The sequence below is a fragment of the Siphateles boraxobius genome, unplaced genomic scaffold (genome assembly GCF_051911475.1).
Source record: "Siphateles boraxobius isolate OS27281-9 unplaced genomic scaffold, OSU_SipBor_1 20, whole genome shotgun sequence".
NCBI lineage: Eukaryota > Metazoa > Chordata > Actinopteri > Cypriniformes > Leuciscidae > Siphateles > Siphateles boraxobius.
Genome location: NW_027508811.1, coordinates 11,887,882 through 11,902,317, shown reverse-complemented (window position 1 = coordinate 11,902,317; position 14,436 = coordinate 11,887,882). Strand labels below are relative to the sequence as shown.

General features: G+C 37.7%; 1 protein-coding gene across 2 annotated transcripts in view; it reads left to right on the top strand.

Annotated features, from left to right (window-relative positions):
* Nucleotides 1-9,254: 9,254 nt before the first annotated feature.
* The window catches only part of spock2 (SPARC (osteonectin), cwcv and kazal like domains proteoglycan 2), a 40,617-nt gene continuing 35,435 nt past the window's right edge, over nucleotides 9,255-14,436 (top strand). Inside the window, exon 1 of one of the 2 annotated variants that reach the window (XM_077236799.1) lies at nucleotides 9,255-9,536. In XM_077236799.1, the coding sequence (XP_077092914.1) occupies nucleotides 9,348-9,536 (189 nt within the window). In that variant the 5' untranslated portion in view covers nucleotides 9,255-9,347. The remainder of the gene's footprint in view (nucleotides 9,537-14,436) is intronic. The other variant, XM_077236800.1, reaches the window with a different exon arrangement.

Below are 14,436 nucleotides of genomic sequence, written 5' to 3'. Positions count from 1 at the left end.
ATTCTCGGCCACCGTACGTTCGTTACTAGGTAACCAACAACATTGCGCGAACACCTATTTTTTACAGTCTATGGCGAACACGTCGTGATGGAGAAGGGAAGTTGGAAGAAAGCTCGTCTAACATTTTTAGGCTAGAACATTTAATATACAGCCGTATACATTATTATTGATGCAGTCAAAAACTCTACAACTACTTTGCAACCAGGCCAGAAGCTTTGGCTCAGTTTGGCTAGCTTACGTTATCTGTAACTAACGTTAAGGGAAATGTCAGTGGGTATGGGAAGGAAAGATGTATTTCTTCATTTTATTTTAAAATATATATTATCTGTATTAATAGTCTTTCTAGTTACATTAAGGCTAAATGTATTAAAGCAGAGTGCTCTGTGTAATATTTTATATCCTGTCAAAACATACATTAATCATTGCCATTGTATTTGTATTTTTCAAAGATGTCAGGGAAAAAGCAAAACGATTTTTATCATTCTGGGCACCAAAGGGTAAGCCCCCTAAAAAGGTTGCAAGGCATCAAAATGTGCAACAAACACTTACAACACAGCACATTTCATAAGCTGGAGTGTGTACTCTTGTGTACACACACACGCGCACACATACACACACACACCTTAATACTCTAAAATGTCCATTTGTTCACAATGTCCCACCACACAATAAATCATTATACCATTTTGACTAGAAACATTCAGAATGCAAAAAGATTTGTTTTTCCAAACTGTTTGGAGCAATTTGTTGCATTTTTGTATTTTTTGTATATTTGTAATTTTGAAATATAACATTAAAGAGTATATTTGATGTGATGAATTGCTCTGTAATTAACAGATTTACCAATTGTTATAATTTCAATTTGTGCTGGTTAATTATAAACAATGGGTAAAATTTGGGGGCGGGGCTCCATTAGGACTCCTCCCCTAACCACATGTGATCTCACTCCAAGCTTTTGATAAAACTTGAGAACCCTGACTACAAAACAAAAATGCTCATTAAAAGCATGAACTATCCTATCAAGACCTTAAAAAAAGAAAAGAAGAAGCAGCAGCACAAATGCCTTTTTAGATATTGATTGGGTAGTTCTGTATAGGTTAATCTTCTCTACCCATTGATATGGACCTATTCTGTGTGTTGATTAGCCTATACAGTAATAGCCACTCAGATTTGAAAGGTTAAATTGGGCCGGGGCTCTCCGGGGCTCAACCCCGGTGTCGTGCCAAGGTTACCCCTGAAAGGAAGTGTATACCCGGTCGCGGGAGCGCGCTCGTATCATAGACAGTAAAAGAAAGGCTCGCATTCAGCAGAACGTGTGCCATATTGGTTTGACCAAGGTAAATGAAACTATAATACGTGAATTGTTTAAGTTATCGTTTTACTATTGTTGTTTTATCAACGAAGTTTAGCAAAGACAGCTATCACGTGGCCCATCTATCAAAATTAATTATTTTATTCTTCTGAAGGCTAACGATCGATCTTCATTGCACTGAATTGAGAATGTCTAGTTACTGAAAAACCAAGACGACCATACCGTTTCACTCATAAAGCAAACAGCCTTTGGATATTAAATTGTTCTGAAACCCCCTTTCCATGGTGAATTATGATCAAAATGATTTAAAAATGCATTGCACTTAAATAGTAGGCTGGTCAATGTCATACACAAAAAGTTATTGTACAGATGATGCCTATCATCAAGTGTTTTATACTTTACATCATGTCTAATTACAGTAGTGAATATGGACACATTTCTTGTTTCCTGACAAAAGCTGTAGTGGGATACAGATTTTTTCAAGATCGTATTTTCGACCTGCCAAAATATGTATCCCCCCCTCTAAAATCTACAGATAATGGCCTATCATCACGTGTTTTATTTTGTGAATACTTTACATCATGTTTAATAACAGCAGCAGGGAATATGGACACATTTCTTGTTTCCTGACAAAAGTTGTAGTGGGATACAGATTTTTTCAGACTGTATTTTCGACCTGCCAAAATATGTATCCCCTCTAAAATCTACAGATAATGGCCTTTATCTACGGATAAATGTTCGCAGCAATATATAATGAATATTCCTGGGAGATCCATAGTTCCACGGGATGTGGAAGCGCGCAAAAGTTCCAGAAATGTACAAAAAGTGCCCTGGCCTTGAATGACAAGGTATGGAAAATAAGACTAAGTCAAAATTAAATAACCAAGACAAGGTTGACCATGTGATTTTTCTCAGGAGATGTTTTGAGCATTTTACTTCAGACACCGGATTATCAGCAAACTGCCAATAGAACTGCTAACGTTAGCTGGCTACTCAAAATAAACTAGCAATATATTCAGTCAGCATATTTGTATTTGATCTGTGTGAATTACAGAAATATAAGACTTGCTAGACCTACATTTACCTACGCAACCTTTCCACAAGGATAGATTGGTTTTATTTTTGTGACTTGTGCATATATCTTGATGAGAAATGATGCAGAGTAGGATGAGTGTGTGTGTGTGTGTTGTAGTAGTAAAGAGAGAGAATGGGAGAGGAAGTGTGTGTGAGGTGGACCTGGTCACCACAGACCCAAATCTTCTCAGCTGTTGCTACTGTCATCACTGTCTCTTCATGTGGCACATTATGTTTGGCAAATTGTATGGGTCACTATATATCATAACAAGGTAATACAATGTGTAATCAAGTGATGACTGATTAACAGTAATGTAAATGCTAAATGTCCTAATACCTGTTGATACTACAACAATGCAAAGTATATGCTCTTAACCTTGCAGTTTTTCACATATCATGTAATACTCAATTTCTCCATTTCTTTGCACAAAACTCTCCAGAAAGTGCTATTTAATGGTTTATTTAAAAAAAAAACTGTATGTAAGTATGTATATATATATATATATATATATATATATATATATATATATATATATATATATATATATATATATATATATATACTTGCCTTGTAATTTAATTTATAGGCTACTTCCTTGTGGCTTCATTAAACAAGGACATCCTGGCTGATTAAAAGGCCCTGCGAGTGTCCGGACTGATGCAGGTGGGCTCAGTGTTGGTGGTGAGAGTTTCATGAAATCATGAATTGAGCTGATTTTATGGGCAGCACAGTGAAGGAGGGACAGACAGCAACAGAAAATCCCTGGATTGCTTTGAGTAGTCAGTAACCATAGAAACACCATGCTTTTAGTAAAGAAGACAGACTCCTGTTTTGTCTGGTCACTGGTGTTTAAAGTCTTGGAAACCATTATTATCTCCAGAAGAACTATGAACTGATTGTGAATGCATATGGCATGATAATGGCACCTTACTGCAAAATACTGGAGCATCAAGGTTTTCTTTTCTTTTTTTCTTTTTCTTTGTTTTTTTTAGGGAGAGGAATGTGTTTGATTATTAATTTCAAGTCTAACCCAGTATGCACACTGCATCTAAATAATGTGTGTCTCTGTGTGTGTCTTCATCCAAAACACTGTTCCATTTAAGATTTGATTTATTGCAGGAGAGGACGAAAAGGATCCCAGCTCCCAGAGGGGCCAGGAGAAACTCTGATGTTGGATAATTCTTGCTGAGATATAGTGTTCCTCCATGCAGTTCCAATACGCTGCACAGCAAGTTTAGGTGTAAAGTTACACTTAAGGTTAACATGAAGATCCGAGCCACTTATCTAGTGGACCATGAGGAGGTTGCTTTCCTTCAATGGCATTATGGCATAGATGAGTAATTTATTAAAATGTCAAGCCATTTACAATTTGGCCCCCTTTTTGGTGAACCTAACCCTAAAACAACTCTAAAATCCTTCTGTCAGCAAAACTGTGCAAAGATCATGTCTGCCTGTATTGCTGCATGCGGAGGACGGCAATAATGGGCTAAGGCATTGTTTAATGCCTTCAGCGAAGATTAATTTAGCCACTTTAAAGATTATGCTGTGTGCTTCTGAGAAAGAGAATGCTGCTGACATTTTGAGTGCAGATTTGTACTGGTGAGGAAACATGAAGAAAATAACACCTTTGCAATGCAGAAGTGAGGATTAAAGCTTTAAAGGCAGAGCAAAAAAAAAGCATCCAGAAAAAATGGATTATCAGATCTTATTATAACACAGCTTTTTATAATACTCAATTCTGATTATTTTCTAATATTCACGTCATCCATGCCACGAAAAAGCTGTAGGCTATAGCTTACCCAGCTAACAGGGAAAGTTCACAGAACTTTAGATAGCATTGTTGCAAGGCTCTCTCAAAGTTATATGAACAAAAGATCTCCAGTAACATTAATAGAACATTAGTTTAAAGTTAACTGGTCTTTAATAACGTTCTACAAACATTTGCATAAAAATAATCTAGCCTACACCACAAATGTTTTTTTTTTCTCTGAAACGTTTTTTTAAATGTTACTAGTTTCAGAATGCTTAGGGAACATTCAAAAGTAACAATAATGTTTGAAAAATGGAATGTAACCTTTTTACCAAGAAGAAATGTTTTTAAAACATTTTTTTTTAAAAAGGAACTTGTTCAGTCTTGAATGTTCAGAGAACATTCAGAAATACATGTTCATACCCTAATGAGAAGCTTTAAGCTTCTGGGCCACTGAACCATCACTACTTTAGTTTTCTCTTGTGAAAATGACCTCAGAGAACATTATTGTAACATTGTTGCAGTGTTTGTCTTTTTTTTTCTTTAGGCTTTGCTAACAATAACTTCATTAAAAAAAAATCAATATTCATATCAATATTTCATGACAATTGTCAATTGTCCTGTCAGTAAGTGCTTTCTATGTCTTATGTCATTTTGATGATGGGAGAACATATGATGTTCTCCCATCACCGCAGAACCTAAACCTCTGGGTAGGAGAGGATCCCTCTTGTCCTTTGTGTTCATCACCTGCCACATTAAGGCACATTTTGACAGGATGTAAGGTGGCTCTTAGCCAAGGTCGGTTTACTTGGCGCCATGACCAAGTATTGCGATGTTTGGCTTTAGCATTGGAAGGCAAGCGTAGTATGACCAATAAGTTGCCGCCTGTTCTAGCAAAACATTACACGCAGAAGACAATATTCCTCCGCCCAGGCGAGCAACCACCAAGAAAAGGTGCTAACACCAATTCTCGCCCAGGACAACTGGAAGCTACTAGGGACTGGAAGATGCTGGCTGATCTTGATCAACGGCTTATTTTTCCACCTGAGATTGCCACCACTAACCTACGACCAGATATTGTTTTGTGGTCTGGATCAGCAAGCATTGTTCAACTGATAGAGTTAACAGTGCCATGGGAGGATGCGGTAGATGAGCCATATGAGAGGAAGAAACTGCGGTATGCTCATCTGGCCACTGAAGCAGAACAGCGAGGATGGAGAGTCCAGGTTTATCCAGTGGAAGTGGGTTGTCGAGGTTTTGTGGCACACTCTACAACCCGGTTCCTCAGAGACGTCGGATTCAGTGGTCAAGAGTTGCGTCGCACAGTAAAGAACTTATCTGAAGCAGCAGAAAGGAGCAGCAACTGGCTGTGGTTGAGACGGAAAGATTCTAGCTGGCTGAGTACAGGCCGCCATGCTACGGTTTCGTAGAATTCTTGAAAACTTGAAGGGTGTTGGTTTATTTGTATTGGTTGTATAGTATTTACAGTCATTACGTTCCTGTGTATATTGCGTGAATGACGGGATGTTGGGCAGATATTGTGTTTTGCGGTAGGTGGTATGCCATACGGAACCGTTGCCACTGAAACTGCATATTAACGCACCAGTGGGGCTCGACAGCCTTAGTCAAACGGGTTGGCGCGTATGGTTGGGTTGCGGAGAGATTGTGAGATTGTGGTTAGGTCTCAGCAGCACTGTTGGTTTATTTGTAGAGGTTGTATAGTATTTACAGTCATTACGTTCCTCTGTATATTGCGTGAATGACGGGTGGTTGGGCAGATATTGTGATTTGCGGTAGGTGGTATGCCATACGGAACCGTTGCCACTGAAACTGCATATTAACGCACCAGTGGGGCTCGACAGCCTTAGTCAAACGGGTTGGCGCGTATGGTTGGGTTGCGGAGAGATTGTGAGATTGTGGTTAGGTCTCAGCAGCACTGTTGGTTTATTTGTAGAGGTTGTATAGTATTTACAGTCATTACGTTCCTGTGTATATTGCGTGAATGACGGGTGGTTGGGCAGATATTGTGTTTTGCGGTAGGTGGTATGCCATACGGAACCGTTGCCACTGAAACTGCATATTAACTCACCAGTGGGGCTCGACAGCCTTAGTCAAACGGGTTGGCGCGTATGGTTGGGTTGCGGAGAGATTGTGAGATTGTGGTTAGGTCTCAGCAGCAAGAGGGAAGTAGAGGTCAGTAAGCTGGGCTGAGTTGAGTGGGGGACGGAGGGGGGTGACTCTGGGACGCCAGAGTCACTGTCGAGCCCTCTTGAGGTGTCGTGGGCTAGTCGACGAAACACTGAGGACGGAAGGTGCCCACTTGAAGACCCTAGAGATGTTCCCTACTCCGCTCAATCCAGAGGGTTGTTATTGGGGGACCGCACTGTGGTTGCAGCCGTTGTGTGTGCTGACGCGCAAATACACTATTAACACCAGACAGAAGGAGATTCACGTCACCAGATGGAAAGAAGCGTAAATGGACAGAGAAGCATAGGTTACTGTAAAGCTACGTCTTAGTTGGTGCTTATCTTGGCGAAAGCCGAGTACAAATCAGCATGAAGTTTTAACATCTACTCTTGTGTAATGGAAATCTTGGTGTCAATATCAGGGTGCATGTTTCTAGGTACTTTAAGTTTATTTGATTAGAAGACAGGATAGTATATATATATATATATATATATATATATATATATATATATATATGCCACCTTGTATCAGCAAAGCCAAAATGAGACCAAAAGTGAAAAAACATCAGTATCACTAACAATCACTAAAGGCAATCATAGAAGAGTATGAGAAAAATGGGTTTTTCTGACTCATTGCAGATGAAAGATTGAAATGAAGCAGGGTAAGTGTAGGATTTGCCTTCACTGCAGCATATCAGTTGCAGAAGTGACACTGTGCTGCAGAGCTGCATGGGATATGCTGAGAGCAGGGGAAAAACTGCACCCCGTCCTGATCTGTGCCATACAACATCACCTCTAAAAATTGATGTTTCTTTCTTAGAGTCAATGTGTCTCATGTATTTTTCTAGCTCATAGTACAGTAATACATGGGGCTGGCAACACCAAGACCTGTGAGAACAAAGAATATGTAAGAAATTAAAGAGCATTTTTCATGAACTTTTTTTACATTGTGGAATTTACATATTGTATTACAATTTTTATACAAAAAAAATTTATATATATATATACCCCTGTCTGCATGTTGTATGTCAAGTATGTTGAGGTTTGCATTGTTTGCCTGCAGCATATGTTCTTTCATATAAATCAGGTGTCACATGTATGAATTGAAACTACAGCTAGTGACAACCATAGCCATGGTCAAATTTGACCACTTGAAACCCCCTGTGGGGCTTTCAGGGTTGAGTTACACTATATGCTGACATATTCACACAGATAAACAATGTCATGTGTGCCCTGTCAATTGTCCTGTCAGTCAGTGCTTTTTATGTCACATCGTTTTGGTGTCAATATCAGGGTGCATGTTTCTTGGCACGTTAAGTTTCGTTCCGATAAAAAAATGTATTTGGTCTTTAATGGTCTATATCAAACCTAAGCTGTATTACATATCACAATACACACTTATAAATGGTTTCAATCCATGGTCCTTGTTAATGTGAACTAGTTGCTTGCATTTGGGAAACAGATTCCATTACTTAATATTTTGAGATTAGCAAAGAAATAACACGATTGCCCCTAATAAAACTGAATCACTGAATGAAAGTGTAGCTAATTTATTTTTCAGGTGAAGCCAAAACAAGCTATATTTTTTTTCAATCTAAAACAAAATGCTATAATCAAAAAGTAGGAAGTATCTAAATAATCGTATCTAAATAAATATGTAAATCAAAATATAATTGAAAAGTTTTCATAAATGTTTAATTTACAGCATTTTATACACCAGGTCTACTTAAAGAAAAAAAACATTATAGTGTTGGCTATTACTTGTTATGGGGAAGAGGTTTTTATAAAGACATATTTATTAATTTCAACAAATTCATTTTTTTTAACAAATTGGTTGCATGAATGATTCAATTATTCAATCAGCCAGTCAATTGTTTCGTTAATTAATGAATCAGCTTTTGAAACAAATTGGTTGAGTGAATGCTTCAATATAACTCAATCATAAAGACTTGGGCTGCGTCCGAAATAGCATAGGCTATACTTTCTTAAGGTATTTTGAATAAGTAATTACTTTGTGAATGCTAAAAAAGTCTATGTTCTTAGTATGAAAGTGTGTAGTATGCATGAAATTCAAACATTCTACATTTGCCATGTTTCCATAATTATGTGACCTACTACCAGCATCAGTTGTCTTCACTTTCATTCCTAAATCCTCTCTCATGGCCTCATGGGATAGTAAAGAGTCCATTATATTTGTGCATTCAAGTCTTTCCAGGGAAGTTTGTATTTACAAGTTGGGAGGTCCTAGTTTATTGTTAAATTTAAATTGTAAATAAATTGTTTGAGATTTGCATCATTTTAATTAGATCCCATGGAATAATAGACAGGCTAAAGAAGATTATGATATTATCTAGCCTATTTTTTTAATTTCTTCAATGTTTTATTTTTATTTGTATTAATGTGATAAATATTCGAAGTCCTGAATTGTGGTCTGAGGATATTTGGTTTTAGGGGTCATGTAAATTACAAGGGTACCTTGGACACAATTAGACACAATTTATCCACCATTAGTTAGTTACCACAAATGTAGTGATTTAATGTCTTTTTTTTATTTCTATAAAAAAAAAAACAAGATGATATGAAATACTTTTGTTTTAAAAACATATAGTAATCTTGCGTTCATTTTTAAATGGAAGTGTTTTTATTTTAAAAACGATTGGCAGAGAAAAGTGTGGCATTTTTTTTTCTTATGGTTATTTTCAGTTCTCAGTGACAACTGATAACTGATATCCCGAATGAGTATTTAATGTGAAGATAACTGAATTTAATGAAATTCCGAACGTGCATTATAGCCTACTGACAAGCTTGATAGCAGCAGCACTTCGCGTCTTCATCTCACCCCCCCTCACTCTCTCTCTCTCTCTCTCTCTCTCTCTCTCTCTCTCTCCCTCTCTCTCTCTCTCTCTCTCTCTCTCTCTCTCTCTCTCTCTCTATAGAGGGAAGACGCATCCTGTAATCAGGTCACACTTCACTGTAGTCTCAGCATCCGTCCTTTAAAACAGAGGAATCGAGACATCAGACAAAATGATGTGGATGAAGGATCTGGGATGTCTTCTCGTCCCGTTGCTGATGCTCGTACGGTTTTCCGTGCAGGTGGACGTTAAGAGCGGGAAAGAAGCGGAGAAAACGGGGAATTTCATGGAAGATGAACAGTGGCTGTCCACCATTTCCCAGTACAGTCGCAAGATCAAGCACTGGAACCGCTTCAGAGATGTGAGTTGTCTTTAAAGACGATGAATGGTGAAATTACACGACTCAATCTGCTTTAGCTCGTATCAATACCGATGGTTTAGATTTGTTAGGAAGTGTTAGGAATGCTGGACAGTTTTTTTCCTTAGACAACATTTAGTCCTTCAACATTCCCTAAGAAATCAATATTTTTTTGAAAGCAGTTGCATTTAAGATGATAAAAGATCTTGGGACACTTGAACTGTTGGGTTCATGCTGTAAATGTAATAAAATGCTTTAAATGAAGACTTTGGACAAATCTTTGGATGTATTTTGAATAGCCAGGTTAAATGCTCTGAAGATGCTCAAATCTTAAGTTAAACCCTTATAGCCTAATTGGTAACAATGTACCATCTGTTGTTGTTTGTTTAATTGACAATAGGTTTGATTACAGTATAAAGCAGACTGCCATGCAGACTGCATAGAGTGTCATTCATTGCCCAGCTGGTGGATGTGATGTAATAATAAGCAACTTTAATAATTGATTAGGACTTCACATGTATTCAGAGGGAGATTTATGGATTGATCAATCTTGCAAAGGTTATTTTGTAGCATGTGTCACTACAGGTATGTTATTTGATCATGTATTTAATGGTATTTCTTTATGAAAATGCATAAAAATGGTCAAACATAATGAATGTGCAACACAATCAGAATTAGGTAAAGTGATGATTGATATTAGGACTTCATGTTTATTCATAGTTGGCAAGTGACCTATACTGTTCTTCAGTTATTTTCTGTTGAGTTCTGCTCCAAATGAAACATTAAACCGGCCAGCTGAAACTGTGATTTATCTCCATCAGTGTTTGGCTGGCAGCTATTTTTACCCCTCTAGAACTGGATTAAGCGTATAACTCCTTAAATGATTACGTGGAAAAACATCTAAGAGAACCAGGAATTTATCAAAATATGGGAATGACAAGATTAAGTGTGAATTAGACCGGGATTATAAATAGATGGACACAGCATTTCTACATCAGTGGCTTACATTCAAACTATAGGCCCAGCAGCAGACTCTGCATTCTCCAATCAATGTATATTGATCACACCATCTCACACATATGAATAGCAGAGGAGCTATGCTTGTCCGACAAATGCAGCAGTTGTTTTGGTGGGAGAAAAGAAAACCAAAAGAGCTTTTAGGGGAAACAACTCAGCCCTTTACCTGTCTCTGGGTTAACCATCAAATTAAAATTGAATTTGTTCCTTCCTACTGCTGTTTCTTGAACTGTACTTGAGGTGACACTTCAGTTGCACTGAATAGAACTGGCCCATGACATGCTTTCGTCTGTTTTGTTTGGGTTGTCATGTCATTGCACAGATGGGGAGTCCCTTATAGTGAATGTTTAATACAAAAGAGGATTTTTTTTCCCTTTAACATTTAACTTGTGCAAGATATGACAGAAGCAGGACCCACTGAACAAGAAGAAACATCAGAAGATGCACATAGCACTGGTGCTATCAGAGGTTGAAGGTTTTGTAGCATAGAACACACAATTGTAGCACAAGTAAAACGTTACAATCTCTGAAAACAACCACCAGTAGTGCAGTTCATCACTTAAACAGGCATGTGACAGACAAAGGACATTAGTGTTCCATAAAGGGGAAATAAAATAAACCTTAACAAGAAATGCTTTTAAGACAAACATTTTCTTTATGTGCAAATATGGCAGACTGCAGGAACATAACACCTATGGATTAACATTAAGTCAATTTTGTTTATATATACCAATATCACTAATCCAAATCACAATCCAAACAACATCCATCCGTTTTGGTTGAGCACTTGAAAATACCGCTTAATTTTCACACACGCAAAACTGTATCGCACACGTGCTACTATGGTACAGATTTTTTTGTACCACATTTTACATGTATGTCAAACTGTACATCCCTGATTAGAATCAATATCAAAATGCATTTATGAATGGTTTTATATGATGGTAAACACATGCTAGTGCTTGAAAACATATAAAAAAAATTTTGATAGCAATGAGATAGCAATGATTGGCACCAGAGATAGCGACCGGCCCTCTGACACAGTTCAGTTCATTTTCAACCGTCACCTGTTATCTTTGATCAGAGACAGAGATGGAACGGATGTAGATCCTGAAAGTTAATCTCTCTCTGAACTCAGCTTATTTAATTTTTAAAGTGTTGCTTGTGACAAAGGCAAATAATCCAAATTGATGTTGGCTTTCAAAGTCCTTTGAGGCTCTCACAGCAGAATAATGATATAACTCACGCGAACACTGATGAAAGCAGCAGAACATGAAAAGCCCATGACATTAATATTTCATATACATTTTGCATTCCATTTTTGGTTGATTCTATCATTTGTATTTTTTTTAGATACATGAGATCATTGTAATGAGATTTTATTGAGCATTTCCTCCCCTTGAAAAAATAAAATAAAATTCCACATGCCATTGCAACCACACAGGCCTATGGTGAGAAACTACCAGACCATGACATAGCTGAGCATACAGGTATATTTAGGTCTTTATAACATTGGTAAGTTAGCTAAAAAATAAAGCCGAGTTAAACAGTTATTATTGAGCTTAATTACCGTCAAACTCAGATGGTAAAAAATTCACTTGTCACTCATTTGACTTATATTTGAGGGCTTGGGCTAGGGGTAGGAAAAAGGACCATGGTCTTCTTCATGATATGAGTAATTTTATTTCACGACTACTGTGTTTACGTGAATATTCGCGAAGACAGGCTTTTTGACATAATTGTGTTTTTGACCGTTGAAGTCTAATAAGTTGCAAAAGAGATCTGAATTTGAGATCACATGCTGTCTAAGAGGCAGCTTTCTGTGCGCGTGCTTCGGGGTCGGGTGTGTGTTCGCTCGTGAGTACTGCATTGAGACATTGGTTGACATTGACATCTGAAAACATCCTGTCTATGGAGAATAGTTATTGCAAGGCTACATACAGAACATTATAATTTGCTCCCCTCCCATCTGGGAATCTTAGTGAAGTATGTCAGATTCTCATTTCAGCAAATTGAGTGAGGTCCATTTAAAAAGTCATTTAACATAAAAGTTTTAATTTGGTTGATTTACTTATAATGATTGATACTTTTGAGACTTCCAAAGTATAATACTTCAAGTTCTATTCACATTGAGTTATTCACTTTTATTTTTTAAATAACAGTAGCTGCATTAGATATGATTACAATACAATCTGATAAATTCTGACTGCTGACATAGACTAGAATCAGTACCACTTTTGTCATGCTCTCTTATCTATTTCCATACAAGTGGAAATTTAAATCTTATTTCATGCTCAGTATTTAAGACCAAATATACAGCAAGAATGTAATAGACTGGGCAGTTTAATGACAAATCCCCGTTGGACACAATTATATTCACCATTGCCTTTGCCACATTAATTTTGAAGTGAGCTATATATCAGATTTCCCCAACATTATGGTGTACATATAAACGAGATATGATAAAGAATAATTCAAGAGGGTAAAAAAATGATATAATGGATCATGCACGTTTGCTCGCTAGACTTTTTTTTTGCTAATAAACATCTTGTGGAGTGATATGTTCACATTCATTATCTGTAAACATTATTAGAGTTGCTCAGAGTAAATGGCTCTGATTGCATCTATTCTACTGAAAGTAAACAACCATATACAGTGGTTGGCAAACCCACACTTTCTCTCTCCCCCTTCACAATGTAGAAGAAGCTCATTAAAAATCAGTGCTTTCCCTCATTTCAGAACGCTGTGTCGGCTTGCACCTGTTATTCCGCCACTACATTTTTAATGAGGAAAAATGTTTCGAGCCTACACTGAAAATGGTTTTCCATTTAACCATTCATTGCCATTTCATTTAGAGTGCACTTTTTTTTTCATTCAGGGTGGGTGGAGGAAGCCTGTTCTTTGCGATTGCTTTAGATGTGTCTTTTTCTTAGTTTATGAAATTTTCTCTGTGGATTAATTAATGTTGAATGCATTAGTCTCTTTTTTGGACAGAACTCTGTCGAAGGCTTCGTTTGGCACCGCTAAGCAAGTTTGTGTTTGTCGCTGATGAACGTAGTTTAAAATAATCTGCCAGTATGCAAAGTGATGCAAATGCATCGATGTTTGACTGTCAAATTGTCAGTGAGTGAGCTCATCTGACTAGCCGAATGGATGTGCATCTGCAGAGAACCTCAGCGCTGGCTCACAGCTCCAGTCCATCAAGATTCCTCTTAGTGGTGGGAATGTCCTCACAACTGCCAGAGATAGCATATGGTCCATAATTACGGATAATGCAGTTTAAGATGATACACCAAAATACCCCATTAAGCTTTCAGCCATGATAAATCAGCATTCAGTGCTCTCAAATGCAAAACATTACGCTTTTTTTTTGGAACTCAGCCAATGCAAGTTTATGCACATCTGTTTGTCACTCTCAGCCCGAATTGAAACTCAACAGGCTGCATTGTCCGAGGAGGAGGTTGCGGGCCTGCGGTACAGGGGAAATTGAGTGCGGTAGATTGGCTGTTGAGAGAAGCTAGTGAGGGCATTGCAGCAGAGTGTTTTGGCTATAGACCAGGAGTGTAGGTGGGCTTTAATTGAGTGGTGAGAAACTAGCCTTTCATCATTCTGCTCCTGGGGTCTGGGCCTTTCTTGCTGAATTAGACTTTTTATTCTGGAAAGTGCAGGTGCCGTGAGTGGCATACCCAGGCTAATTTGGTCCAGTTTGAGGCATGAAATAGGTCTTACAGCTCTTTTAACATGTCTTTTTCCTTCCAATATGTGCAAAAGAATGAGTGCTATCTTACATTTCTGTCAACCTCTTGGCTGTTTCCTGCAGCCCCTGGAGTTTGGGTACCAAACACTGTGTTCTCTGAAGATCAAGCTGACTTACTAAAACCACCAA